This window comes from Microcaecilia unicolor, chromosome 13, assembly GCF_901765095.1.
Source record: "Microcaecilia unicolor chromosome 13, aMicUni1.1, whole genome shotgun sequence".
Lineage (NCBI taxonomy): Eukaryota > Metazoa > Chordata > Amphibia > Gymnophiona > Siphonopidae > Microcaecilia > Microcaecilia unicolor.
In genome coordinates, this window is record NC_044043.1 from 56398872 (window position 1) to 56421604 (window position 22733).

General features: G+C 40.9%; 1 protein-coding gene across 1 annotated transcript in view; it reads left to right on the forward strand.

Annotated features, from left to right (window-relative positions):
• The first annotated feature begins 6376 nt into the window (after window positions 1-6376).
• The window catches only part of BLMH (bleomycin hydrolase), a 47048-nt gene continuing 30691 nt past the window's right edge, over window positions 6377-22733 (forward strand). The window contains exons 1-6 of the mRNA XM_030222371.1: window positions 6377-6448; window positions 8874-9071; window positions 11963-12072; window positions 12943-13084; window positions 14775-14863; window positions 20156-20248. Of these exons, the coding sequence (XP_030078231.1) occupies window positions 6439-6448; window positions 8874-9071; window positions 11963-12072; window positions 12943-13084; window positions 14775-14863; window positions 20156-20248 (642 nt within the window). The 5' untranslated portion in view covers window positions 6377-6438. The remainder of the gene's footprint in view (window positions 6449-8873; window positions 9072-11962; window positions 12073-12942; window positions 13085-14774; window positions 14864-20155; window positions 20249-22733) is intronic.

Sequence of the window (22733 nt, forward strand, 5' to 3'; positions counted from 1 at the left end):
GCAGCCCCCAAGTCTGGCCCCTAGGTGGCGAGAAGAAGGAGAGCCCTAAACATGGGCACAACAGTGACATCCATAACCCTTTACTCGTTAGTTCACTGAAGAGATGTTTGTTCCCTTGATACAGTATTATGTGAAACAGAGGCCTCTAGTGGTTTGCATCTTTGGGACTTTTTTTGTTGTATACCAGCATTCATCAGCTTTTCAGCTGAGTAAAATTGTTAATTTTCTATGAGATTTTAAGATGTATATGTTGGAGTGGTCTAGGACCCTATTTTGTCTCCATCATGCCCTTTCTAGTTTTAACTGAAGTTTTCTGTAAGATTTTTGTTTTCGAAAGTTTGTGTGGAGTGTTTTTTTTTATGACTAATGATGAGAGAGGCTCCATTCTGGTTTATAATGCAGATTGAGAGCGTTTTCCACTGAGGTTTTTTTTTCCCCTCTGCTTTTTGGAATTCTTTTGTATGCTGGTATTTATTTATGTTTTACATGGTTTGGGTTAATGGAGACCAGAGTACTCTGATTTTGAGTTGCTACACTGTGGACTTTCTGGGTTTATACAGCAACTTTATTGTTTATTGTTAGTAACAACTGAATGGCCCCATTTTTGTGCATTATAAATATATGTTAGACATCTCTAGTCATTTGCTGGTTAACAAATGATTTGTTAGCCCAAAAAGGTTACAAAAACCTGCAAATATTCCACTCCACAAAACTGTAGTTGTTCTGGGAAGAGTTCATCACCTAATGTGGACTTTCAGCTGAGGTTAGCGAATGAAATTACCTCACAGGGTTAACATTAACTTGATTTTATGCAACTTTACAATATAATACATTACAAGGTTTTATTTCAGAAAGTAATATTTTTTTGCCAAGTACAATATATTTTTACAGTGAGCTGATATATTAGAAAAACACAAAATTGCAAGTCATTTGCTATATCTAATTTTGCATAACATGAAACAAGTTACTGATCCACTCATAAAGACTCTGAGGTCAATGGATGCTAATTTTCGTGTTAACTTCTTGACAGAATGGGACAAGGGATGGGTGGGGACTATGTGAGTTAATGTGAGTAGAGGAGTGTTAATGTGAGGAAAGTTACTGAACTTTACCTGTTAACAAGGCAGATAACAAAGTGCAGTTAATGCCACCTGAATAAATGACTGTTAAAGACCCACTTTTATTGTGCAGGACTTCTTCTGTGAAGGTTTTTTTTAAATATTTTATTAGGTGGAGAGATCAGCAGGTGAGATGGGGTCAATTTTTGGGACGGGGGTGGTTTTGAGGCCTGCCTGTTTAACTGTATGGTGGGGACTGAAGGTGGGCCAGCAGTTGTCTTATGTTGTTTGTTATTGTTTTATGGATTTATGCTTCTGTTTGTATTTTATGTGAGCCACTTAGGTGTAAAATAAATAAATAGTGTTAGCTAACTGTGCAGTTAACACCTGATAAAGGACATTTCTTCTGGTGCTAACTATATGGAAAGATGCTGGGAATGAACCTGACAGTTGATGCAGAGGTTCTGTAGTTCTCATGCAGTAATTCTGGCAATTAACTAGCGGTAACTATAAAACCTTAGTGTACTTTAGTAGACAGTTCCCTAAGGAGTCAGAGGCACTAAGAGACAGTAAGAGAATGAGTAAAGAGCCTCAGAGAATCTGGCTCAAAAAAGTTGAAAGCACATTAAATACTGTGTACTTTTCCTACATGATGTCTGTAGACACAACAAAATATGTTTTGTTTATTTTCCTTCTGTCACAGTTCTAAGCGGGTTACAAAGGTCAAGAGGCCAGGACAGTCCCTGGGAATTACTCAAATCTAAAATAACTAAATTTCCTGTAAAATGTATTTCTTAAATAAACATGTTTTAATCTCCCTTCTAAATGTAAGATACTGTTGAGGGAATACATAAAATTTACCAAAATCCCTCCATATATGACATTCAGCATTTAGCGCACACTAAGCTTTAGAAAAAGGGCCCTTTGGTGAGTAATTCTTATTTAAAAACAGATTCTGTTATTCAATTTTATGATGCCACAGAAAAATGCCGATGTATGTATATTTTTAAACCTAAGGTTTTTTATCTGTAATCAGCTATTATCTCATCAAGACTTCTCTTGTTTTGTATAAGAAATTCATTTTGTATGTTTATGGTGATCAGAAACATCTGGTTTTGCATTATGATTCTTATGCCTGAATACATATGTAATGATGGTCTTATATTATATTACCATCAAAAACACAGAAGAAACCTGTCTTCGCAAAAAACAATAGCCGTCACAAACAGCGAAGATGACGTGAAAAAAGGAAAAAGAACAGAAAAAACATACGACACAAAAAATGAAAAATAAAAACAAAAGACGACACAAGCAAAAATGAAGAAATACTATGTAGATTTATTGAGGTGATATGACTCGACACAGCTGTGTTTCGGCCCAATCGGCCTGCGTCAGGAGTCTACATTAAAACAAATATAATTAAATTTTAAAACAAATCGATTGTAAATCTATCAAACTATAAGCATAAAGAATTTTAATATACATTAAAATATAAAATATAAACAGTAATAGGCAATAATCTACAATCGTCTTGGATTCTAATCAAAAATTACTATATAATTAACTAAAAAAATTTTTAAGAAAATATATATGAACTACAATCATTGGTCTAATACATTCTTTAAATATAATGCAGAGAAGAAAAATTTTTATAAGGGCAATATAAGAAATAGACAAAGTACATATTATGGATGAGCTAGTCGTATATTGATACTGCTTATGTTTATACATAAAAAATGTAACTTATGTTTATTCATAAAAAATGTAGGTGATGAAGCTTATCACATATTAAAGTATATCAAGATTATTGGTGCTGCTTAATTTCTAAAGAAGTTATTTGTTCTCTATTAAAAAATGTTTTTTTTTTTTAAATGGTCATTATGAGACTAAAAATGTGATATCAAATCTTGATTTGTTATTCTTGTTTAGGAAGAAAAATTATTAATATTTGAATTGCTAAAGTTACCTGTTACACCATATGAATGTTCTCTGGTAGTATCGGTTCTTGAAGAGTTTTCAGTAGAACGTGCCTTCGCAAACACTCTGCCTTTAAAAAGGCTGTGTGTAAAATTAGACACAAATCTATGTGGCAAGGGAAAAAAATTTGTAGACTGTAACGAACGATGTTTTCAATCAAGCTATCCAACTTTTTGTTCTCTGTTATTGATTATATATGTCCTATAGATTGTATATTCGCTTATGCAAATTACTATTTATAAAGGAATTTAAAATGGTTAAAATTCTAAAGAAATGCCTCATTTGTACATTTGTATAATAAAAGAAGAAAGATGAGTATATCGCCTGTATCATAAAACTTCAAAAAGGTACGCTATTTCTATATCCTATATTTTTTAATTGTTTCATGAAACCGATGCGGAAAATTTGGTGCCCACCTGCTTCTTGCCTAGGCCCACCCAAAATCTGCTGTCTGGCTACGCCCCTGTTCTCAACCCTCTGCTCTAACCCTTAGGACACCTCTCTGCTCTGCATGAAGGTCTGTGTGGCTATTTTATAAGATGGGTGTTCCTACTCTGTCACACAAACGCCCATGTTCCTTGTTTTCCCAATTAATAATTTACACATTTCAGTTTGTAAAGTGAATGTTCATGCTGGATGTTTCCAGTACATGGATGTTCATCTTGCAGGTATTTTAGAACAGACTGTTTTAAAATACATGTGAGATGGATGTCCATTTGTGATGTAATGACTTGGACATCCATATTCTCAGCTGGACATCCTTTCCAAAATGCCAGTTCAAATCTCCTAGCTATACTTATTCCTACATGGTCAATAATACTAGTCACATGATTTCAAGAGGTTTTCACATGTAAATGAGCATACAATTTTAGAAGAGCAGCTACTTATGCCAGTGGCACATGCAAATATGAAGGAACTGTGTGCTGGGTATGGTTTGAGCAGACCTTAGGGGGGTAATTTAATAAAGGCAATTTTGCATGTATGTGGCCTGTTATAAATGAAAGCATGTTGACATGATGGTGTGTATTGTGCTGGTAGGCAGACAGGGGCAATGCTAGATGGTGGGGCAAGTGGAGAGAGACAAGGAGATGCAGGAAGAGGGGGGAGAGAAAGAAAAAAGAAACAAGAGGAGATGCTGGATGGAAGTGAGGAGTGAGACACACAGAGGAGCTGCTGGATGGTGGTGAGGGAAAGAGGATATACTGGATGGAGGGGGTGAGAGAAAGAGAGACCCCCCATCGCCTCCCCCAACAGAATAAAGGGCTGAACCTCCAGCCCTCCCCTGGAGGTCTAGCAACCCCCAAATCCCCCCCCTGTACCTTCAATGACGGAGGAAGGAGTAGCACTCCCTCCTCCTTCTAGTACCACCTCCAAAATGGTGGTGCTCTGCTCTGCCCAGTACATCCCGGGATGCGCTGGGTGGGGCTTCCCAACCATATAAGGGAGTTTAGTGGTATCAACAATTAGTGTATCTGGGTTTAAAAAGGGTTTGGACAAGTTCCTGGAGGAAAAGTCCATAGTCTGCTATTGATATAGACATCAGGAAGCTACTGCTTGCCCTGGCATTGATAGCATGGAATCTTGCTACTATCTAAGTTTCTGGCAGGTACTTGTGACCTGGATTGGCCATTGTTGGAAACAGGATACTGGGCTAGATGGATCATTGGCCTGACATAGTATGGCTATTCTTATGTTCTTACCTTACTGGAATACCTTACATTAAGGGGGGAATCCTTCTGAAAGGACACCACCTTGTTGTGGTGGAGGGGCTTGTGTGTTTCAAGGAGTCAGAAGGCTATGCAGTAGGGCCACCTATATCAGACAGGAGACTAAGAGCATTCCAAACCCAGGAACCAAGATGGTGTTTAGAAGGAGTTGTTGTGACAGAGCTCTACTGTGGTTCTGAGTTTTTGCTACTCCCTATGGGGAAAGGAAGGCGAAGTTGTGGACTTATCCTCCCAGACCCACTGAGCTGCTCCAGATCATTCAGGTAGCTTTGGAATTTTGTGGAGTAAAACCGCAAGTGGATGTTTTGCCAGTTTTGGGCAGTCCCAATGGCTCCATGGAACAGTTTGGATGGAGTGTTGCTGAATCCGGCTCCCCCTGCTGCTCCACCACAACCAGAAGTGCTTTTCTTTGCATCGTTACTGAGCACCTAATGCCAGTAGGGTGAAGTACTGGCTTGGGGGTGGGGCGCTGCATGAGGTATCTTCCCCTACTATTGGGGGAAAGAGTAGAGTTATCATGGGGAGTGAGTGTCTCCTTCCCTCCCCCCCCCCCCATCTCTGAATTCATCATTGCCTTCTGGAGGGCTATAGCATCTAAAGAAATCAGTGGTGTTTAGAGTTCTTGTGAGAAGTGCTATTCACTTTGGATAACTCACTTCAGATGCAATGTGTATACATTTTATTTAAGGTAGATGATATTTTCCACACAGTGTTTGGCCATGTTCAGGTGCTGAGTCAACAAGCTGCAAGATCTGAATGTTTGGAGATGCAGATTTGTAAACTTTAAGATCTTACTGTGTCTTTAGCTGGGATTTTGAGAGCAGTGGGTTAGCAGAAAGTGTGGGCGACACCTTGAATTTGAATGAATTTTTGGAGTTGTCTATGGAACCTATTATAGTAAGAACAAGCTCCTCACCACCTCTGCACTTGAACTGATCCATAAGGCTGTTTCAAAATAGTATTTCAAACATATGGTTGAGCAGTTTTTAGGATTGTATATTAGAGTTCCCCCCCACCTCCCCTAATATGTTGATCTCAGCTAGGAACTTCTTGGTCTTTTAAGCCAGGGGTTCTTGTGCTGGGGATAATGTCTCTGTAAAAAACCCCCAAAAAACAACCTAATAATAATGCAGACCTTTTGCAATCTATAGTGGGATTGAGTACATTTTTGTGAACCCAAATAGCTAGTAGAATGTTTGTTAGAATTAGAAGTGGTGTGGAGGAGTGGCCTAGTGATTAGGGTGGTGGACTTTGGTCCTGAGAAACTGAGTTCGATTACTGCACAGGCAGTGCCTTGTGACTCTGGGCAAGTCACTTAACCCTCCATTGCCCACCGCATTGAGCCTGCCATGAGTGGGAAAGCGCGGGGTACAAATGTAACAGTGATTAGTAAACCCTATGGGCATCCTTAAGCAGCTATCATAGGCACTCTGCGCACAAAATCGGTGCGAATGCGAAGTTGCGAACTAGTTCGCGGCCATTTATTTAAGATTTGGCCACGCCCCATCCTTGACGTTCTAGCTAATTACTGGCTCCGACATCTTCCCCTATACTGCTCCTCGCCCGCCGCCCTCGCCAAATAATTAGTCTACTTCCTGGCCTTAGCTCCTCCCTTTCCGCTCCACACCGGTTCCGGTTTCTCATTTTCGTTTCTGGTCTTCTTGGGCAGTTGCAGGATGAGTTTGGGTAATTCGGTGCTGTTGACTGACTTGCGGTTGGGGCCTCCTTTAGCAGTGGAGCTGGGATGGGAGCTCGGCGTCTGGGGCTGCCTCAGCTCAAGAGATGAGAGGGAAACTGCGGGCTAAGTGCTGAGTCACAGGCCGGGCTGAGCGCAGGCTCCTTCCCCTCGTGCCGGGCTGAGGGTTCGGTCTCCTTGTGACAGAGGGGGAGGGGGAAGGCGCTGTACGGCAGACAGGTGGTTACCGAGTGACCTAAGGACGAACGCCCAGATGGTACCATTGCCGTGTTGCTTTGCTTTACAGACCTTAGCTGGTTCTGGAGACGGGAGGAAGCTCTGAGGCGAAGATTCGTTGCTACCTCGTTCTGTACCCAGATCCTTCAACCTCTCCAGCCTTTACCTCCCCCCCCCCCCCCCCCCCATCGCTTCTGTTTAAGTTCTTCTAGGGTAGAGTTTCTCAACCTAGTCCTCGGAACACAGCTGGTCAGTCGGGTTGTCAGGATCACCACAGAAAAAAAATATGCATGAGATAAACTTGGATGGATTACCTCCATTACATGCGAATTTATCGCCTGCATATATTTTTTGTGGGTATCCTGACAACCTAATTGGAAGGTGTGTCCGCAGGACTGGATCCAGAGAGTCGCTACTTTTTAGTTCCTGAGGGATGAGAACAGGTGGTTCTGGGCCCTTTTTGGTTATGAAAGCACTTCCTAGTTGGATACATTAAAATAATTTTCTATTTAAAACAAACACGATTCTGCCCCTTGTTTTATTCTAACTGGAGATTAATATGGTTTTCTGTCACTTCTCAGATTTTCCATATTAGCTTTCCATATCCTTTTTTTTTTTTTTTTTTTTACTAAGGTGCCCATTGCTTAGTGTGTGCTAAATGCTAAGAAGCCTATAGGTATGAAATGGGCTTCTGTGCATTTAGGGCTCCTTTTACTAAAGGTGGCCCGTGGTGGTGTTGGTATGTGGGATTGTGTGTCAAGGCCACCTTTTACCGCCACCTGTAACAGGTGGCCTTTTTTAAAAGGGACAGTAAATGTCCGTGCAGTAATTAAAAAAAATTGCAGTGTGGCCATTTACTGCTAGAGCCCTTACCGTCTCCTGTTTAGGAGGTGGTGACGGCTCCAGCAGTAACTGGGCAGCGCAGGGTATGCCCTCAGTGCTAGAAAACTTAAAAGAAAAAAACAAAATAACATTTCCTAGTGCCAGAAGTAGTGTGCAGCAGAAGCTGGAACTACTGCCGGGCTGATTTCCCATGTGGAAACCTAATAGTAGCCCTATTGCTGGGTAGTAAAAGGGCCCCATAGTGCATGCTAAGCTTTAGTAAAAAAAAAAAAAAAAAAAAACCCCAAAAAAACCCAAGTTGCTTATAACAAACTGTAGTTCAAATATTTTTTTCTGGACACAGCTGAGAAAGTGGACTCATCCTCCAGTGCTCATGCTTCATTAAATTGGCTGTAAAATGTCACGAGTCTCTTATTTCTAGTCAGAAATCTGAATAGAGTTCAATTATTAATGAGATGTATGTGTCTTGGAGTTAAGGTAAGCCTTGAAACATTAAACATTAAAGGTCCTTGAAACATTAAAGGGCCAATCTAATAAGCCATGCACTGAACTTCAGTGCAGTTTTCTAACATGCTAAAAAAAAATAAAAATTGACACAATGCTGTAAGCAAATCACATGCAAAAAAAATGTGCGCAAACAGAGCGCATACTGATTGCCATGGAAACATCTACACAGAGGCATGCATCAGCAGCACAATGTGCCATGGAAACATGTACACACAGGCATGCATCAGCAGCACTATGTTTCGTGCATAGACTGTGCACCTGAAGGAGCATTGCACATGTGTACGTTATGTGCATTAGATGTCTAGAATGCCAAATGTATGTTCTGAATAAATAGGATCATATTGTCTAAATATCTGTAGCTGAGTTCATTGTCCATCATTTCACAGTCAGGGCACTTCCCATTTAATTCTGCATTTAGTGACATGATTGACTCAGCTCCCTATTTTTTTTTTCTGTCCACCTATCCCCTTTACTGTCAAGAAAAGAAGCTGTCAAAACATATACTGTAGGCTTTTGGGTTGTATTCAGATTTCTTTGCATCTGTGTTTAATAGCTAATGCCTTTGTTATCATTGAATTTAAATCAGGGCCGGCCGGTCCTATCATTGAACTGCTGTGGGTTTTGTACATGGCCCTGCTTTTCAGCCCTTGCTGACTTATGCAAATGAGGCTTCAAAGTAAGTCGCTGCACATGGCCCCACATTCCTATGCATCCCTCATCGGCTGACCCTGATTTTAAATGAGCAGTGCACGAATGTTTTTTTTGTGCAGTCATAATTGTGCTGAACCTAACTAAGCCTCCCATTCGTTTATTACATGAGTCTCTATATGAACCTTGTTCACTCTGCAGGTCTCAGCTTGGAGAAGACGGCGGCCTTTGCAAAATGCCTAAAGTCAGAACCACAGTTCTTACTGGCCCAGAATGTGGCCACCTGCATTGATCCCCTGGAGGTCTGTCTCCATAGGCAAGTGGTCCAGGACACAGTTCATGTGTTTCAGCATTCTGTAGCTACAGAGGGGAAACCAGTAACCAATCAGAAAAGTTCAGGTAGGATAGACAAGTTCCAAATGACCTCTTGTTCTACAATTCTAAGCTGTAGTATTCTTTATTATACTGGTGAAAGGCAATGTTATAACAAAGTGCTCAAGGATGCACATGTAAATGGATAAAAACTTGGCACTTATCTATGCAAACGCTATTCTATAAGGGCATGCGTAAGTGGTATAATATGCAAATGCAAGAGGCATACTCATAGGTGGAGCATGGACAGAATATGGGCGTGCCTCCCAGTTACATGCATCACTTAGTATAAATTGCATGTGCCTTTATCGCACTTAGGCACGCCCCGTTATACCAGGTCTATGGCTGGTACAACTATGTGTGCCTAACTGTAAGGTATGCTGATGCCGGGTTACACTAGTATAGAATCTGGGCACCCAGATGTGGTTATAGAACAGGCTCTCACTGTGTGGCATTGGGCGCCTAAAATGAGGCCCCCACTGATAGAATTGCCCCATTACTGTGCTCTCCTGGTTTTAATTTTATGGTATGTGCATGGGGTTGATACTTCAAACATCTGTGGCTGTAAGTTCTTTAGCATCTTGGCTAAGTATTTTGTTTTTACAGTGTGAGTACTTTATGGTTGCTGTTCATTAGCTTTCCTTTATTAAATACCAGGACTGTGGCATAGGCAAACCTTTGTCTCCAACCCTGACTCTATATTTTTTTCTGTCCGATCTTGATTTTGACTCTTATTATGTATAGTATATCTAAGACAGCGAACAAAAGAAGTCGAAAACACTCCACAGGTGAAATCAAAGAAGACAGAACAAAGTGGAGCAAACAATCTACTGGTGGAACCAGAAAGAACTGTATTCCCAGTGTTGACGATATCTGCAAGACGACCTGACACAGCTATGTTTCGGCACACATAGTGTCTGCGTCAGGGATCAAAGAGACTCGGAACTGAAGTTGATTCTTTGGTGCTAAGTTTCTGCCTCCACCCTTTTCTTCTGGTCCTGAGGTTTCCCATGTCCACCTCCTCCACTGCAGCCGACTTCCCAAGTTCCGACACTGGAGAGTTTCGGCTTCTCTCGCCGTTACTTTGTTGTTCTCCGTATCCTGCTGCTACTGTCCAGCATGGGACGCAGAGAACAACAAAGTGACGGCAAGAGAACTGAAACTCTCCAGCAACGGAACTTGGGAAGTCGACTGCGGTGGAGGAGGTGCACACGGGAACCTCAGGACCAGAAGAAAAGGGTGGAGGCAGAAACCAGCACCAAAGAATCAGCTTCAGTTCTGAATGTGTTTGACACCTGATACAAGCACTGTGTTTGCCGAAACACAGCTGTGTCGGGACGTCTTGCAGATATTGTTGACAGTGGAAATAAAGTTCTTTCTGGTTCTACTAGTGGATTGTGTGCTCCACTTTTGTTCTCTCTTAGTAAATCTAAGAGAAATTTGATGATTTATCGAAACATAGGGTATTTCTTTATGTACAAAATTAGGACTAATAAACCAAAGAGCCTGAACAAAAAAAAAAAAAAAGTATAAAATGATTACATTTACCATGGGGCTAATTTTCAAAGCACATAGACTTACAAAGTTCCATAGGTTACAAAAAATGTCCAAATCATTATTTGCAAAACCTTTTTGCAGATGTCTATCTATGCATTTTGTCTGCAGTGTGTCCAAATCACAAGGGGACATTTTGAAGGTGAGATTAGGGCGGGCCTAACACTTAGACGTTTTACAGCCATAATGGATCAAAATTAAAATGTCTAGGGTGAAAACGTCAACGTTTTGGTCTAGACCTGTTTTTCTAAAGAATAAGACATAAAAAGGTGCCCTAAATGACAGATGACCACTGGAGGGATTCAGGGGTCACCCATCCTTACTCCCCCAGTAGTCACTGACCCTCTCCCATCCCCCCAAAATAAGAATAAAAATAGTACCAGCCTCAGATGTTATAGTCAGTTCCAGTAGAGCAGCATGCAGGTCCCTGGAGTAGTGTAGTGGTGGATGCAGTGCACTGTAGGCAGGTGGACCCAGGCCCGTATCTCCCCCTACCTATTATACTTATTGTGGAAACTGTGAGCCCTCCAAAACTCACCAGAAACCCACTGTACTCACATCAGTCTCAAAAGAGTGAGGCCTTTTTTGTTATATTTATGCACACCAAACAATAACCATGTACAGTGGTTTGGAAGCATCAGTCTCCCAAGAAGACACTGAGTTAATCTGCCTAAAACAATGGTTGCAACACTAAACTAAACACTAAAGACTGCATCAGGCTTCCGAGAAGGCTGGAGCAACCAGCAAAAAGAGAGTGGTTAAAACCCTAACATAAATGAACATAGGGAGACTGGGTATTTTGATTGCCTGCCTTAGTAATTTTGGTGGTTAGGTGGGCATGGAAAGGGACCTGGGTGTTGAATTGAGTATTGGTTTTGTACAAGTGAGAGGAAGATGACAAGCTTTGAGCAGGGATGAACAGTGGAGGCCAGCACTATGGTAAATTTTGGGTATACAGGAGTTTGATCAGAGCGCATTGGTGGTAGAGGTTTCGACTGGTTGAATGGAAAACCTGGGTATGGGGAGCTGTGTTGACTTGCACATGAGAATTTTTCTATCCAGGATGGTAGAAAATCTGAGGAATTTCAGCTGGGCAGAATAGGTGAACCAACTGAAATTAGCTGCTGCCACTTACTCTGTTCATAAATTTTTGTATGGGCATGGTTGTCACGGGTATAGATGTGAACTGTCTGGTCATTATATTGCATTTCACATGTCAGACTTCTTGACAACAGTTTCACTTACTCCCAGTTGTGAAGATAGAGGTCTTTATATTACATTTCATGTGCTCCTTTGATAATCTGTTGTTCCCTAAAATCATGGCTCTTCACCCTTTACTTCAGCTGTCCTTCCATTTACTACAGGAAGGTGCTGGATATTCTCATGTCTAAATGTGATGCGTCTTCCTTTTATGAAGAAGTTCAACATTGAAGAATTTGAATTCAGCCAGTCGTACTTATTTTTCTGGGACAAGGTATGGGCACCTGTTTCTGTCTTTTGATTGTGCATGACTCTTTTTGTTGACTTCTTTTTGTAAGAAGGAGTAACCAGTTGTTAGGATATTAGGTATCTGTTGGACTTCCTCCTGGTTTAACAGATTATATACAAGTAGGAAAAAATACATAAAAGGTGGAGGAAGGGAAGAACACGATCTGGTAAGGTTGTGTTGAACACTAAAGCATGCAAATTATTTGACAGATTCTGTTTAGTTTTCCAATAAAAAGCAACATTGTTAGGTTTGTACCAGATCTGCTTTTTTGGGACTGCTTTCTGTTTCTGTTCTCAGGTTTTGGAATGCGGTATTTATTTAACTACCAGAGATTGACGTGGATTAGTAATACCTTGATGAGTTGATAGCTTTAGTGTTTGTTTTTCTAATCATTAATTTTCTATATTAATGATTCTATAATTTGTAAATTAAAATAAATACCAAAGCTTATATTTACTACACAAAGGTTAAAAAACAAAAGTATTAACATTTTGGCAAAAAATGGCATATTGCTTAAAAGAGAACTTACAGCAAAGAAAGCTTGTTTTTTTTTTCCTAATGAAGGGTTGAACTCAAGTTGTTTCATTACTGTAAAATATGATGCTGGTTTAATAATAGAAACTGCTTAGATTTCACCAACTATGAGGTCATTAACATATCTGTTTACATTTCAAACAAATTGAGTGATGAGAATCTTTTTGTTATGATCATGAAATTTATCTGTAACTCAATATGTCCTTTTGTATTTAATTCTCTATTAAGTTGATTGAACCTGATATATACATTACCTTCAGACTGTTTTGCAGCTATGTCAGAAATAAATGAGAGCTGTCATGCATTTCTGCATCCTTTTAGGTTGAGCGCTGTTATTACTTCTTAAATGCCTTCATTGAAACTGCGCAGAAGAAGGAACCTGTGGAAGGACGGCTGATACAGTTCTTGCTGTCAAACCCCTGTAATGATGGAGGACAGTGGGATATGCTAGTGAACCTCATTGGTAAGATGGGCTCTACTCAGTGTCCTATAGCTCCTGAAAACCATGTGAAACTTTGCAAATCCAATGAGCATGAATTTGGTGGGACCTTGGGCAGTGTGAAGTGAAACTGCTTTTATTTGCATTCAGCAGAGGCATTTCCAAGGGTGGGGTCAAAATAACGTGTGCAGTTTTGCCTTGCCAAAACTATATACATTGTTTTTGCTGGAAAAAAATACTCACAGAAAAGTAGGGGCAAAATACTGTAGGTACTTTTCATCTTAAACTGTTTTCGAAGTGAATTAGCGTGTACTTTCACTTTCAGAAGTCTTGCTTTCAGGCATGCCAGTCTTCGTTTCGTGCAAACAGGAAGTCCTCCTCTCAGTTAGCTAGATCACCCAATGCTTTCAGAGCTTCGCAATGGTGCAAGGCTAGTCCACTCTTCTCTTCCTGTGGTAGGAGGACATCTTCAGGAGTTTCAGGAGGAGTGGACCAAAATCACATTCATACAGAAGATTACAAGTTGGAGTTTTCCCCTTCCAGTCGCTCCTCTCTTCTTGCAGTCTCCTTGTCGAAAGGGAATCAAGGCGGTCGAGGTTGAGGCCACAGTAAATTTCTTGCTGGCGCTCCGAGCCATTGTTCTAGTTCCTCAGACTGTACTTCATTGTCCCAAAGAAGGAATGCACCTTTTGTCAGGTTTTAGATCTCAAAGATCTAAACTGCTGCCTCGAGTTTCCCACTTTCGCATGGAGACACTAAGAGCAGTCATAGCCTCAGTTCAAGCAGGAGAATTTCTCACCACCCTCGATCTCAAGGAGGCGTACTTGCATATACCCATATGGCCACCGCATCAGAGCTTTCTACGTTTTGCGGTGCTGGACTGTCACTTCCAGGTCAGGGCTTTGCCCTTCAGTCTTGCCACAGCTCCAAGAACATTTACCAAGGTTGTGGTGGTGGCAGCCTTCCTTCAGCGCCAGGGAATCAGAGTTCACTTGTGTATCGACAACTGATTCATTCGTGCATTGTCCTATTTGGACAGTGTGGCGGCAATGGACAGAGTAGTTTGTCTTCTGCAGTTGTTGAGTTAGGTTTTCAAGAAAAGCAGACTCCATCACAGACGCTGGAGTATCTGGGCATTCTATTCAACACAGAGAGGGTCTTCCTCATAGAGTGCAGTGGTGGTTGCCACCCAGGAATTTGACCGTCTGAGCTCCCTTTCCGATAACACTGTGGGAGATGGTGACAATGGATGCCAGCAAATCGGGGAGCTCATTACAAGTTCCATCTGGCACAGGACACCTGGACAGAACAGTAGCTGAGCTGTGAAATGTGTTGCTAGAAAAATATAAGGTGAAGGACAGTGACTAATATAGAGCAGTTCAAAAGAAGCTGGGGCAAGTTCCTGAAAGAAGTCCTTAAAGAATTACTAGCCAGGTAGACTACATCGCTTATCCCTGAATGTTAGCTATGAGAAATATGATATAGTTTCTGGCATCTGTCAGATATTTGTGACCTGGTTTGGCTGGTTGTTTGACACACGATGCTGGGTTCGATGGACCTTGATCTGTCTCAGCATGGCATTTCTTTTGGCATTCTTCTTCAGTAATATATGACATTAAGAGCATTTCAGTCTTGATTTTTATTATTTGGTAAGTTCATCTCCTGTCCGATGCACAAATCTGTCTAAGGGGAGACGTATTCCTTTTTGTTTCAGAAAAATATGGCGTCATGCCCAAGAAATGTTTCCCAGAATCTCATACCTCTGAAGCGACTAGAAGAATGAATGACATCCTCAATCACAAGGTATATGAGCAGAACACATTTTTGATAGCATCTTTAAGTTCTGGGGTTTCTACTTCCTCATGGTAACTGTATATTGGAGATAATGCAAGCCATACTTTTCCCACGAAAAAGACATTTTTATGCCAAAGTTGTAGTGTTGGGTTTAGCTAATTGAGCTCACTGTTTACAAGAAGACTTTAATTGTATAAAGATTGTATTTCAATATTATTGAGCTTTGCAAGAGAGAACAGACTGTTGGGGTAAATAATGAGAATGGTCTCTTGACACTTGTGTGAGTCATGAGCGTTTTGCAGTGATACCACTTTAACATTAAATGGCATTTTTGCTAAAGTGAACTAAGCCTTAATGTGGGCATAGCGCACGAGAAAGGCTTACCACAAAACATGCTAAAGCCTGTCAGTGGGCGCTAATCATGAGCTATTTATTTTTTAAATAATTTAGGAGGGAGCCTGTCATGGGCAGGGAATGGACATATAAGCATTATCCAGCTAGTGCATTTGTATTAGTGCATGCTAATTGGCTACTGTGGAGTTAACATGGGAGTACTTTGATTGTAACCACAGAAAGGCAGTATATCAAATCTCATCCCTTATATGCAAAAAAAGGTCACACGTAACACAGTAGATGACGGCAGGGAAAGACCTGTACGGTCCATCCCATCTGCCCAACAAGATACTCATATGTGCTACTACTACTTAACATTTCTAAAGCGCTACTAGGTTTACGCAGCGCTGTACAATTTAACATAGAAGGACAGTCCCTGCTCAAGTAGCTTACAATGATTTGTATCTAATGAATAATAGTACATAAGTACATAAGTACATAAGTAGTGCCATACTGGGAAAGACCAAAGGTCCATTTAGCCCAGCATCCTGTCACCGACAGTGGCCAATCCAGGTCAAGGGCACCTGGCACGCTCCCCAAACGTAAAAACATTCCAGACAAGTTATACCTAAAAATGCGGAATTTTTCCAAGTCCATTTAATAGCGGTCTATGGACTTGTCCTTTAGGAATCTATCTAACCCCTTTTTAAACTCCGTCAAGCTAACCGCCCGTACCACGTTCTCCGGCAACGAATTCCAGAGTCTAATTACACGTTGGGTGAAGAAAGATTTTCTCCGATTCGTTTTAAATTTACCACACTGTAGCTTCAACTCATGCCCTCTAGTCCTAGTATTTTTGGATAGCGTGAACAGTTGCTTCACATCCACCCGATCCATTCCACTCATTATTTTATACACTTCTATCATATCTCCCCTCAGCCGTCTCTTCTCCAAGCTGAAAAGCCCTAGCCTTCTCAGCCTCTCTTCATAGGAAAGTCGTCCCATCCCCACTATCATTTTCGTCGCCCTTCGCTGTACCTTTTCCAATTCTACTATATCTTTTTTGAGATACGGAGACCAGTACTGAACACAATATTCCAGGTGCGGTCGCACCATGGAGCGATACAACGGCATTATAACATCCGCGCACCTGGACTCCATACCCTTCCTAATAACACCCAACATTCTATTCGCTTTCCTAGCCGCAGCAGCACACTGAGCAGAAGGTTTCAGCGTATCATCGACGACGACACCCAGATCCCTTTCTTGATCCGTAACTCCTAACGCGGAACCTTGCAAGACGTAGCTATAATTCGGGTTCCTCTTACCCACATGCATCACTTTGCACTTGTCAACATTGAACTTCATCTGCCACTTGCACGCCCATTCTCCCAGTCTCGCAAGGTCCTCCTGTAATCGTTCACATTCCTCCTGCGACTTGACGACCCTGAATAATTTTGTGTCATCGGCGAATTTAATTACCTCACTAGTTATTCCCATCTCTAGGTCATTTATAAATACATTAAAAAGCAACGGACCCAGCACAGACCCCTGCGGGACCCACTAACTACCCTCCTCCACTGAGAATACTGGCCACGCAATCCTACTCTCTGCTTCCTATCTTTCAACCAGTTCTTAATCCATAATAATACCCTACCTCCGATTCCATGACTCTGCAATTTCTTCAGGAGTCTTTCGTGCGGCACTTTGTCAAACGCCTTCTGAAAATCCAGATATACAATATCAACCGGCTCCCCATTGTCCACATGTTTGCTTACCCCCTCAAAAAAATGCATTAGATTGGTGAGGCAAGACTTCCCTTCACTAAATCCGTGCTGACTTTGTCTCATCAGTCCATGTTTTTGTATATGCTCTGCAATTTTATTCTTAATAATAGCCTCCACCATCTTGCCCGGCACCGACATCAGACTCACCGGTCTATAATTTCCCGGATCTCCTCTGGAACCCTTCTTAAAAATCGGAGTAACATTGGCTACCCTCCAGTCTTCCGGTACTACACTCGATTTTAGGGACAGATTGCATATTTCTAACAGTAGCTCCGCAAGTTCATTTTTTAGTTCTATTAATACTCTGGGATGAATACCATCAGGTCCCGGTGATTTACTACTCTTCAGCTTGCTGAACTGACCCATTACATCCTCCAAGGTTACAGAGAATTTGTTTAGTTTCTCCGACTCCCCCGCTTCAAATATTCTTTCCGGCACCGGTGTCCCCCCCAAATCCTCCTCGGTGAAGACCGAAGCAAAGAATTCATTTAATTTCTCCGCTACGGCTTTGTCCTCCTTGATCGCCCCTTTAACACCATTTTCGTCCAGCGGCCCAACCGACTCTTTGGCCGGTTTCCTGCTTTTAATGTATCTAAAAAAATTTTTACTATGTATTTTTGCTTCCAACGCTAATTTCTTCTCAAAGTCCTTTTTTGCCCTCCTTATCTCCGCTTTGCATTTGGCTTGGCATTCCTTATGATCTATCCTGTTACTTTCAGTTGGTTCTCTTCTCCCCTTTCTGAAGGATTGTTTTTTGGCTCTAATGATTTCCTTTATCTTACTGTTTAGCCACGCCGGCTGACGTTTAGTCTTTTTTCCCTTTTTTCTAATACGTGGAATATATTTGTCCTGAACCTCCAGGATGGTGTTTTTAAACAGCATCCACGCCTGATGCAAGTTTTTTACTCTGCGAGCTGCTCCTTTCAGTCTTTTTTTCACCATTTTTCTCATTTTGTCGTAATCACCTTTTCTATAGTTAAACGCTAGCGTACTTGATTTCCTAGTTTCACTTCCTTCAATGCCAATATCAAAACCGATCATATTATGATCACTGTTATCAAGCGGCCCTCGTATCGTTACCCCCTGCACTAGATCATGAGCACCACTAAGGACTAAGTCTAGTATTTTTCCTTCTCTTGTCGGCTCCTGAACTAGCTGTTCCATGAAGCTGTCCTTGATTTCATCAAGAAATCCTATGTCCCTTGCGTGTACAGATGTTACATTAACCCAGTCTATATGCGGGTAATTGAAATCCCCCATTATTATTGTGTTGCCCAGTTTGTTTGCGTCCCTGATTTCCTTTAACATTTCCGCATCCGTCTGTTCGTCCTGGCCAGGCGGACGGTAGTACACTCCTATCACTATCCTTTTCCCCTTTGCACATGGAATTTCAATCCACAGTGATTCCAAGGAGTGTTTTGTTTCCTGCAGAATTTTCAATCTATTTGATTCAAGGCTCTCGTTAATATACAATGCTACCCCTCCACCAATCCGATTCACCCTATCACTACGATATAATTTGTACCCCGGTATGACAGTGTCCCACTGGTTATCCTCCTTCCACCAGGTCTCAGAGATGCCTATTATATCTAATTTTTCATTTAGTGCAATATATTCCAACTCCCCCATCTTATTTCTTAGGCTCCTGGCATTCGCATATAGACATTTCAAACTATGTTTGTTGTTCCTAAGTACATCATGCTTAGTACTTGACAGTATTAATTGGCAATCTTTTGTCTGATTTTTATTTTTATTTAAAGATACCCGATCTACTACAATCTCTTTTGCAACCTCACTATCAGGATACTCTATCAGGATACACTCAAGCTTTGTAAAATAAATGAAAATCCTAACACAGGCTCCCACTCCCTGTGTAAATGTATCATGGACCCCCCCCCCCCCCTCATTGGAAAGCTTAATCACGTGTTTTAAATGTGGAGAAAAAAAGCCTCAGAGTCGCCGCCCAGCCAGTCCAACTCAGCAAACTATAAGGTTTGAGCTTGGCGTGCCATCATGTAGCTTCAAAAAAAAACTCTACTGCTACCTGTGTGTTAAATAACCAGTCACCAATTTCACTGTTTAGCTTGCTATCCACTTTGTGTGTCCTCTATAACGTCTATCAATGTACTGTATACTGTTAGTGGAATTGCTTAAGCTACCCAAATCCTATAGAATGCAAATCAAACAAGTCTTTCAAAAGAGTGTCACCCGAAACCACTTAGCTCAATGTTCTCGCTACAGTGTCCTCCAGGCGGCACTTCTCATCCACTAACAGTATACAGTACATTGATAGAAGTTATAGTGGACACACAAAGTGTACAGCAAGCTAAACAGTGAAATTGGTGACTGGTTATTTAACACACAGGTAGCAGTGGAGTTTTCTTTGAAGCTACATGATGGCACGCCGAGCTCAAGCCTTATAGTCTGCTGAGTTGGACTGGCTGGACGGCGACTCTGAGGCTTTTTTTCTCCACGTTTAAAACACTTGATTAAGCTTTCCACTGAGGGGGGGGGGGGGGGGTCCACGATACATTTACACAGGGAGTGGGAGCCTGTGTTAGGATTTTCATTTGATTTGTATCTGCCATTTTCAGGGCACAGACATGCCAAGCCCATTTTTCTAAGGCATCTTAGTAAAAGGGCCGTAGTTAGGTTGTTATAATGCTTATGATAATTCTTCTTTTAGTTGCACACGAAAGTTGATATTGTGGCTAACTATCAGTTCTTTTACACCCTTTTTGGATCACCTCTTTTATTAAGGACATAGAAAAGTAATTTTATGAAAAAAATTGATAAAGATTTCCACGTGCAGAGCCAATTTTTCCATGCATAAAAATCCTTTTTATGAAATTGCGTGGCTGGATAGATGTATAAAGTACACATACTGAAAGACCACAAGAATGTAAGTGGACCTGGAGAAATATTCTGAGTGGAAGCAGAGTTGCAATGTACGCACTTGTTTTTTGAAATAGGCAGGTACAAGCACAAATTGATGCCTTTTTCAGAGCAGGTGTAAATTTGTGCATCAGCATTTGTACACTATCCAGGTTGATGCTGATTGCCCGTTTTATAAAGGCAGATAGGTGCCTGCATTGCCTTTTTAAAATAGACTCAGATGAAAGGTGCTTTACCTTTTCCACCTTACATCACAAAATATTGCAATCTGTTTCTTTCTTTAAAGATGCGGGAGTATTGCATACGACTAAGAAACATGGTGTCCAGTGGATCTCTCAAGAGTGAGCTCTCTGCAGCAGTAGAAAGCATGATAGAGGAGGTAATATGATCATTTCCATTTACTTCCATTGTGTTTGCTGTGTAAAATTCCCAGTAAGATTTATATGTAATTTAAAGTATAAAAAAGGACAACAAAACAGTAAAATACCACAAAGATCAACACATGTAAACATACACTACTCCTTCACAGATATTCAGAACTGCCTTATAATATCTGCTTGCTATACTACTATCCTGTTATATCATTATCATGTTACCATGATTCTTCTGTAAACTAAAGGTCTATTTTTCTATTATATCTTCACCATTTATGATGTATTGTAAGCCACATTGAGCCTGCAAAAATGTGGGATACAAATGCAATAAATAAATAAAATAAGAACAAATACCTTGAGTGTCAATGAGGCTCATTTTGGAGCTTGGTGTACTAGTTCTTATAGAAATCGGTGCTGTTGACATCCTATCTCTTTACCTAAGAGTGTTAGTCTTGAACTCTTCACACCAGAATGACAAAGTGACATGAGCATTGCTTATACACACACACTTCTCTGACAGCCTTAGGTAATAAGATCACCAGCCATATGTATGTGTTTCTCAGAGCACGTATAGGTTATACCAGTGAGACACATGAAGAGGGACCTGTGAGGTCCTGTAAGGTGGTGTTCAATAACTTCTCCAGTTTAATTTTGTTTGCTTCGCTGGAACACATCCAGATGCCATCCCATCATTCTGTAATATATAAGTTTTACATTTAAAAGTATGCTGCAATTACATGATTTACCCTGACACCTCGGTTCACATACCGTAGTATTCTACTGATTCCATGTTGTGACAGAGGCTCAATTTATTGGCTTTACATGAATTCCCCAGAAGGGGGCAGAATAACACAGTAACAGCAGAAATATTAGCTGATCAGTAAGTCAGAAACCAAGAAATATTGAAGGTATTCATCATATTCATAGACACATTTCATTAAAAATACCATCCTCCCCCCCCCCCCCCAAAAAAAAATAAACACCACTGTTTGAGTGTGTGAGGTGCCTGTCATGTTTCAGTTGCAGCCCTGAGTATCATCTGTAGCAGTGTGACCATTAGTACATTCTCAGTTCAGATGTGCACTGATTCTTCCATGTCTGCAGGTGTTGTCATTAAGGAACAGGTTGTCCTCATTAAACTCTTGTGGCTTTTTTTCCGTTCTCTGGTGAAGTTATCACGCTGGAATGTTGTTATAGCAGTGAGGTGTTGTGCCTTCAGTTGCAGGGAACAAGGGCCAGTTGGAGCATCCTTGTCCTTTACCTCCGCCCCACTGGATGATGGTTGTTCCACAGCTTTGGCTAGTGCTATCTATATGCAGGCCAGACCAGGTTATATGGTCTAAGCTGCAGGGTGTAGTCAAAACCACTTTCATTGCTTTTAGTGTTTCTTGTGCCCTATACTTGGGTTAATTAGTGCCAGCTAGCATCAATTATCATTAATTATAGCCAATAATTGGTTAACACCAATTAGCAACTACATTAAATTGTGTGCATAACTGACACTATTCTGTAACTGGTGTGCACAGCTTTACATGCAAAGCATTAAATTGTTTGTATAAGTTAATAGAATTAGGGGGTAATATATCTGCATCACATGATTTACTAATTTTGATACAAAAGATTGAATAGATGCATGGGGTGGGAGTGGGGTTGCAATGATCTGAATCCAATCTAAGAAGAATACCCAGCTGACCATTACTGGACTAAATTTGCTCCGATCACTGTTGAATCTGTTACCCAAGCGATTCGGAAATTCTCCAATAAACATTGTAAATTGGACGCTTGCCCCAGCTATCTACTTAAATCTGCCCCCAATTGCTTCATTGAAGACTTTACATCTTATCTAAATTACATGCTCCAACAGGGTCTGTTCCCTGAAGAACATGGCAACATCCTACTTACCCCAATACCTAAAGACGCAAAGAAAAAATTGAATGACCTTACCAATTATCGCCCAGTTGCATCCATCCCACTAGTAGTAAAATTGATGGAGAGCATGGTGTCCAAAGAACTAATGGAATATATGGACAAGTTCTCATTATTACATGAATCACAGTCAGGATTCTGCCCCTTCCATAGTACGGAAACTGTACTAGTCACTCATCTAGCTAAATTCAAACATGAAATTGCCATAGGTAAAAGTATATTTCTCCTCCAATTCGACATGTCGAGCACATTCGACATGATAAACCACAGTATACTTTTGGGTTTACTTGAACACCTCGGGATTGGAGGTAATATACTTAATTGGATCAAGGGTTTCTTAACCACCAGAACATACCAAGTTAAATAAAAAAACAAACATTTCATCACCGTGGAATGCACATTGCGGAGTATCTCATGGTTCTCCATTATCACCAATACTCTTCAATATAATGATGTCCCCTTTGGCCAAATTCTTATCCAGTCAAAGACTTCACTCGTTCATTTATGCAGACGATGTGGATTCTTGGGCTAAGTCATTTCAACTAAAACTAAACACCGAAAAAA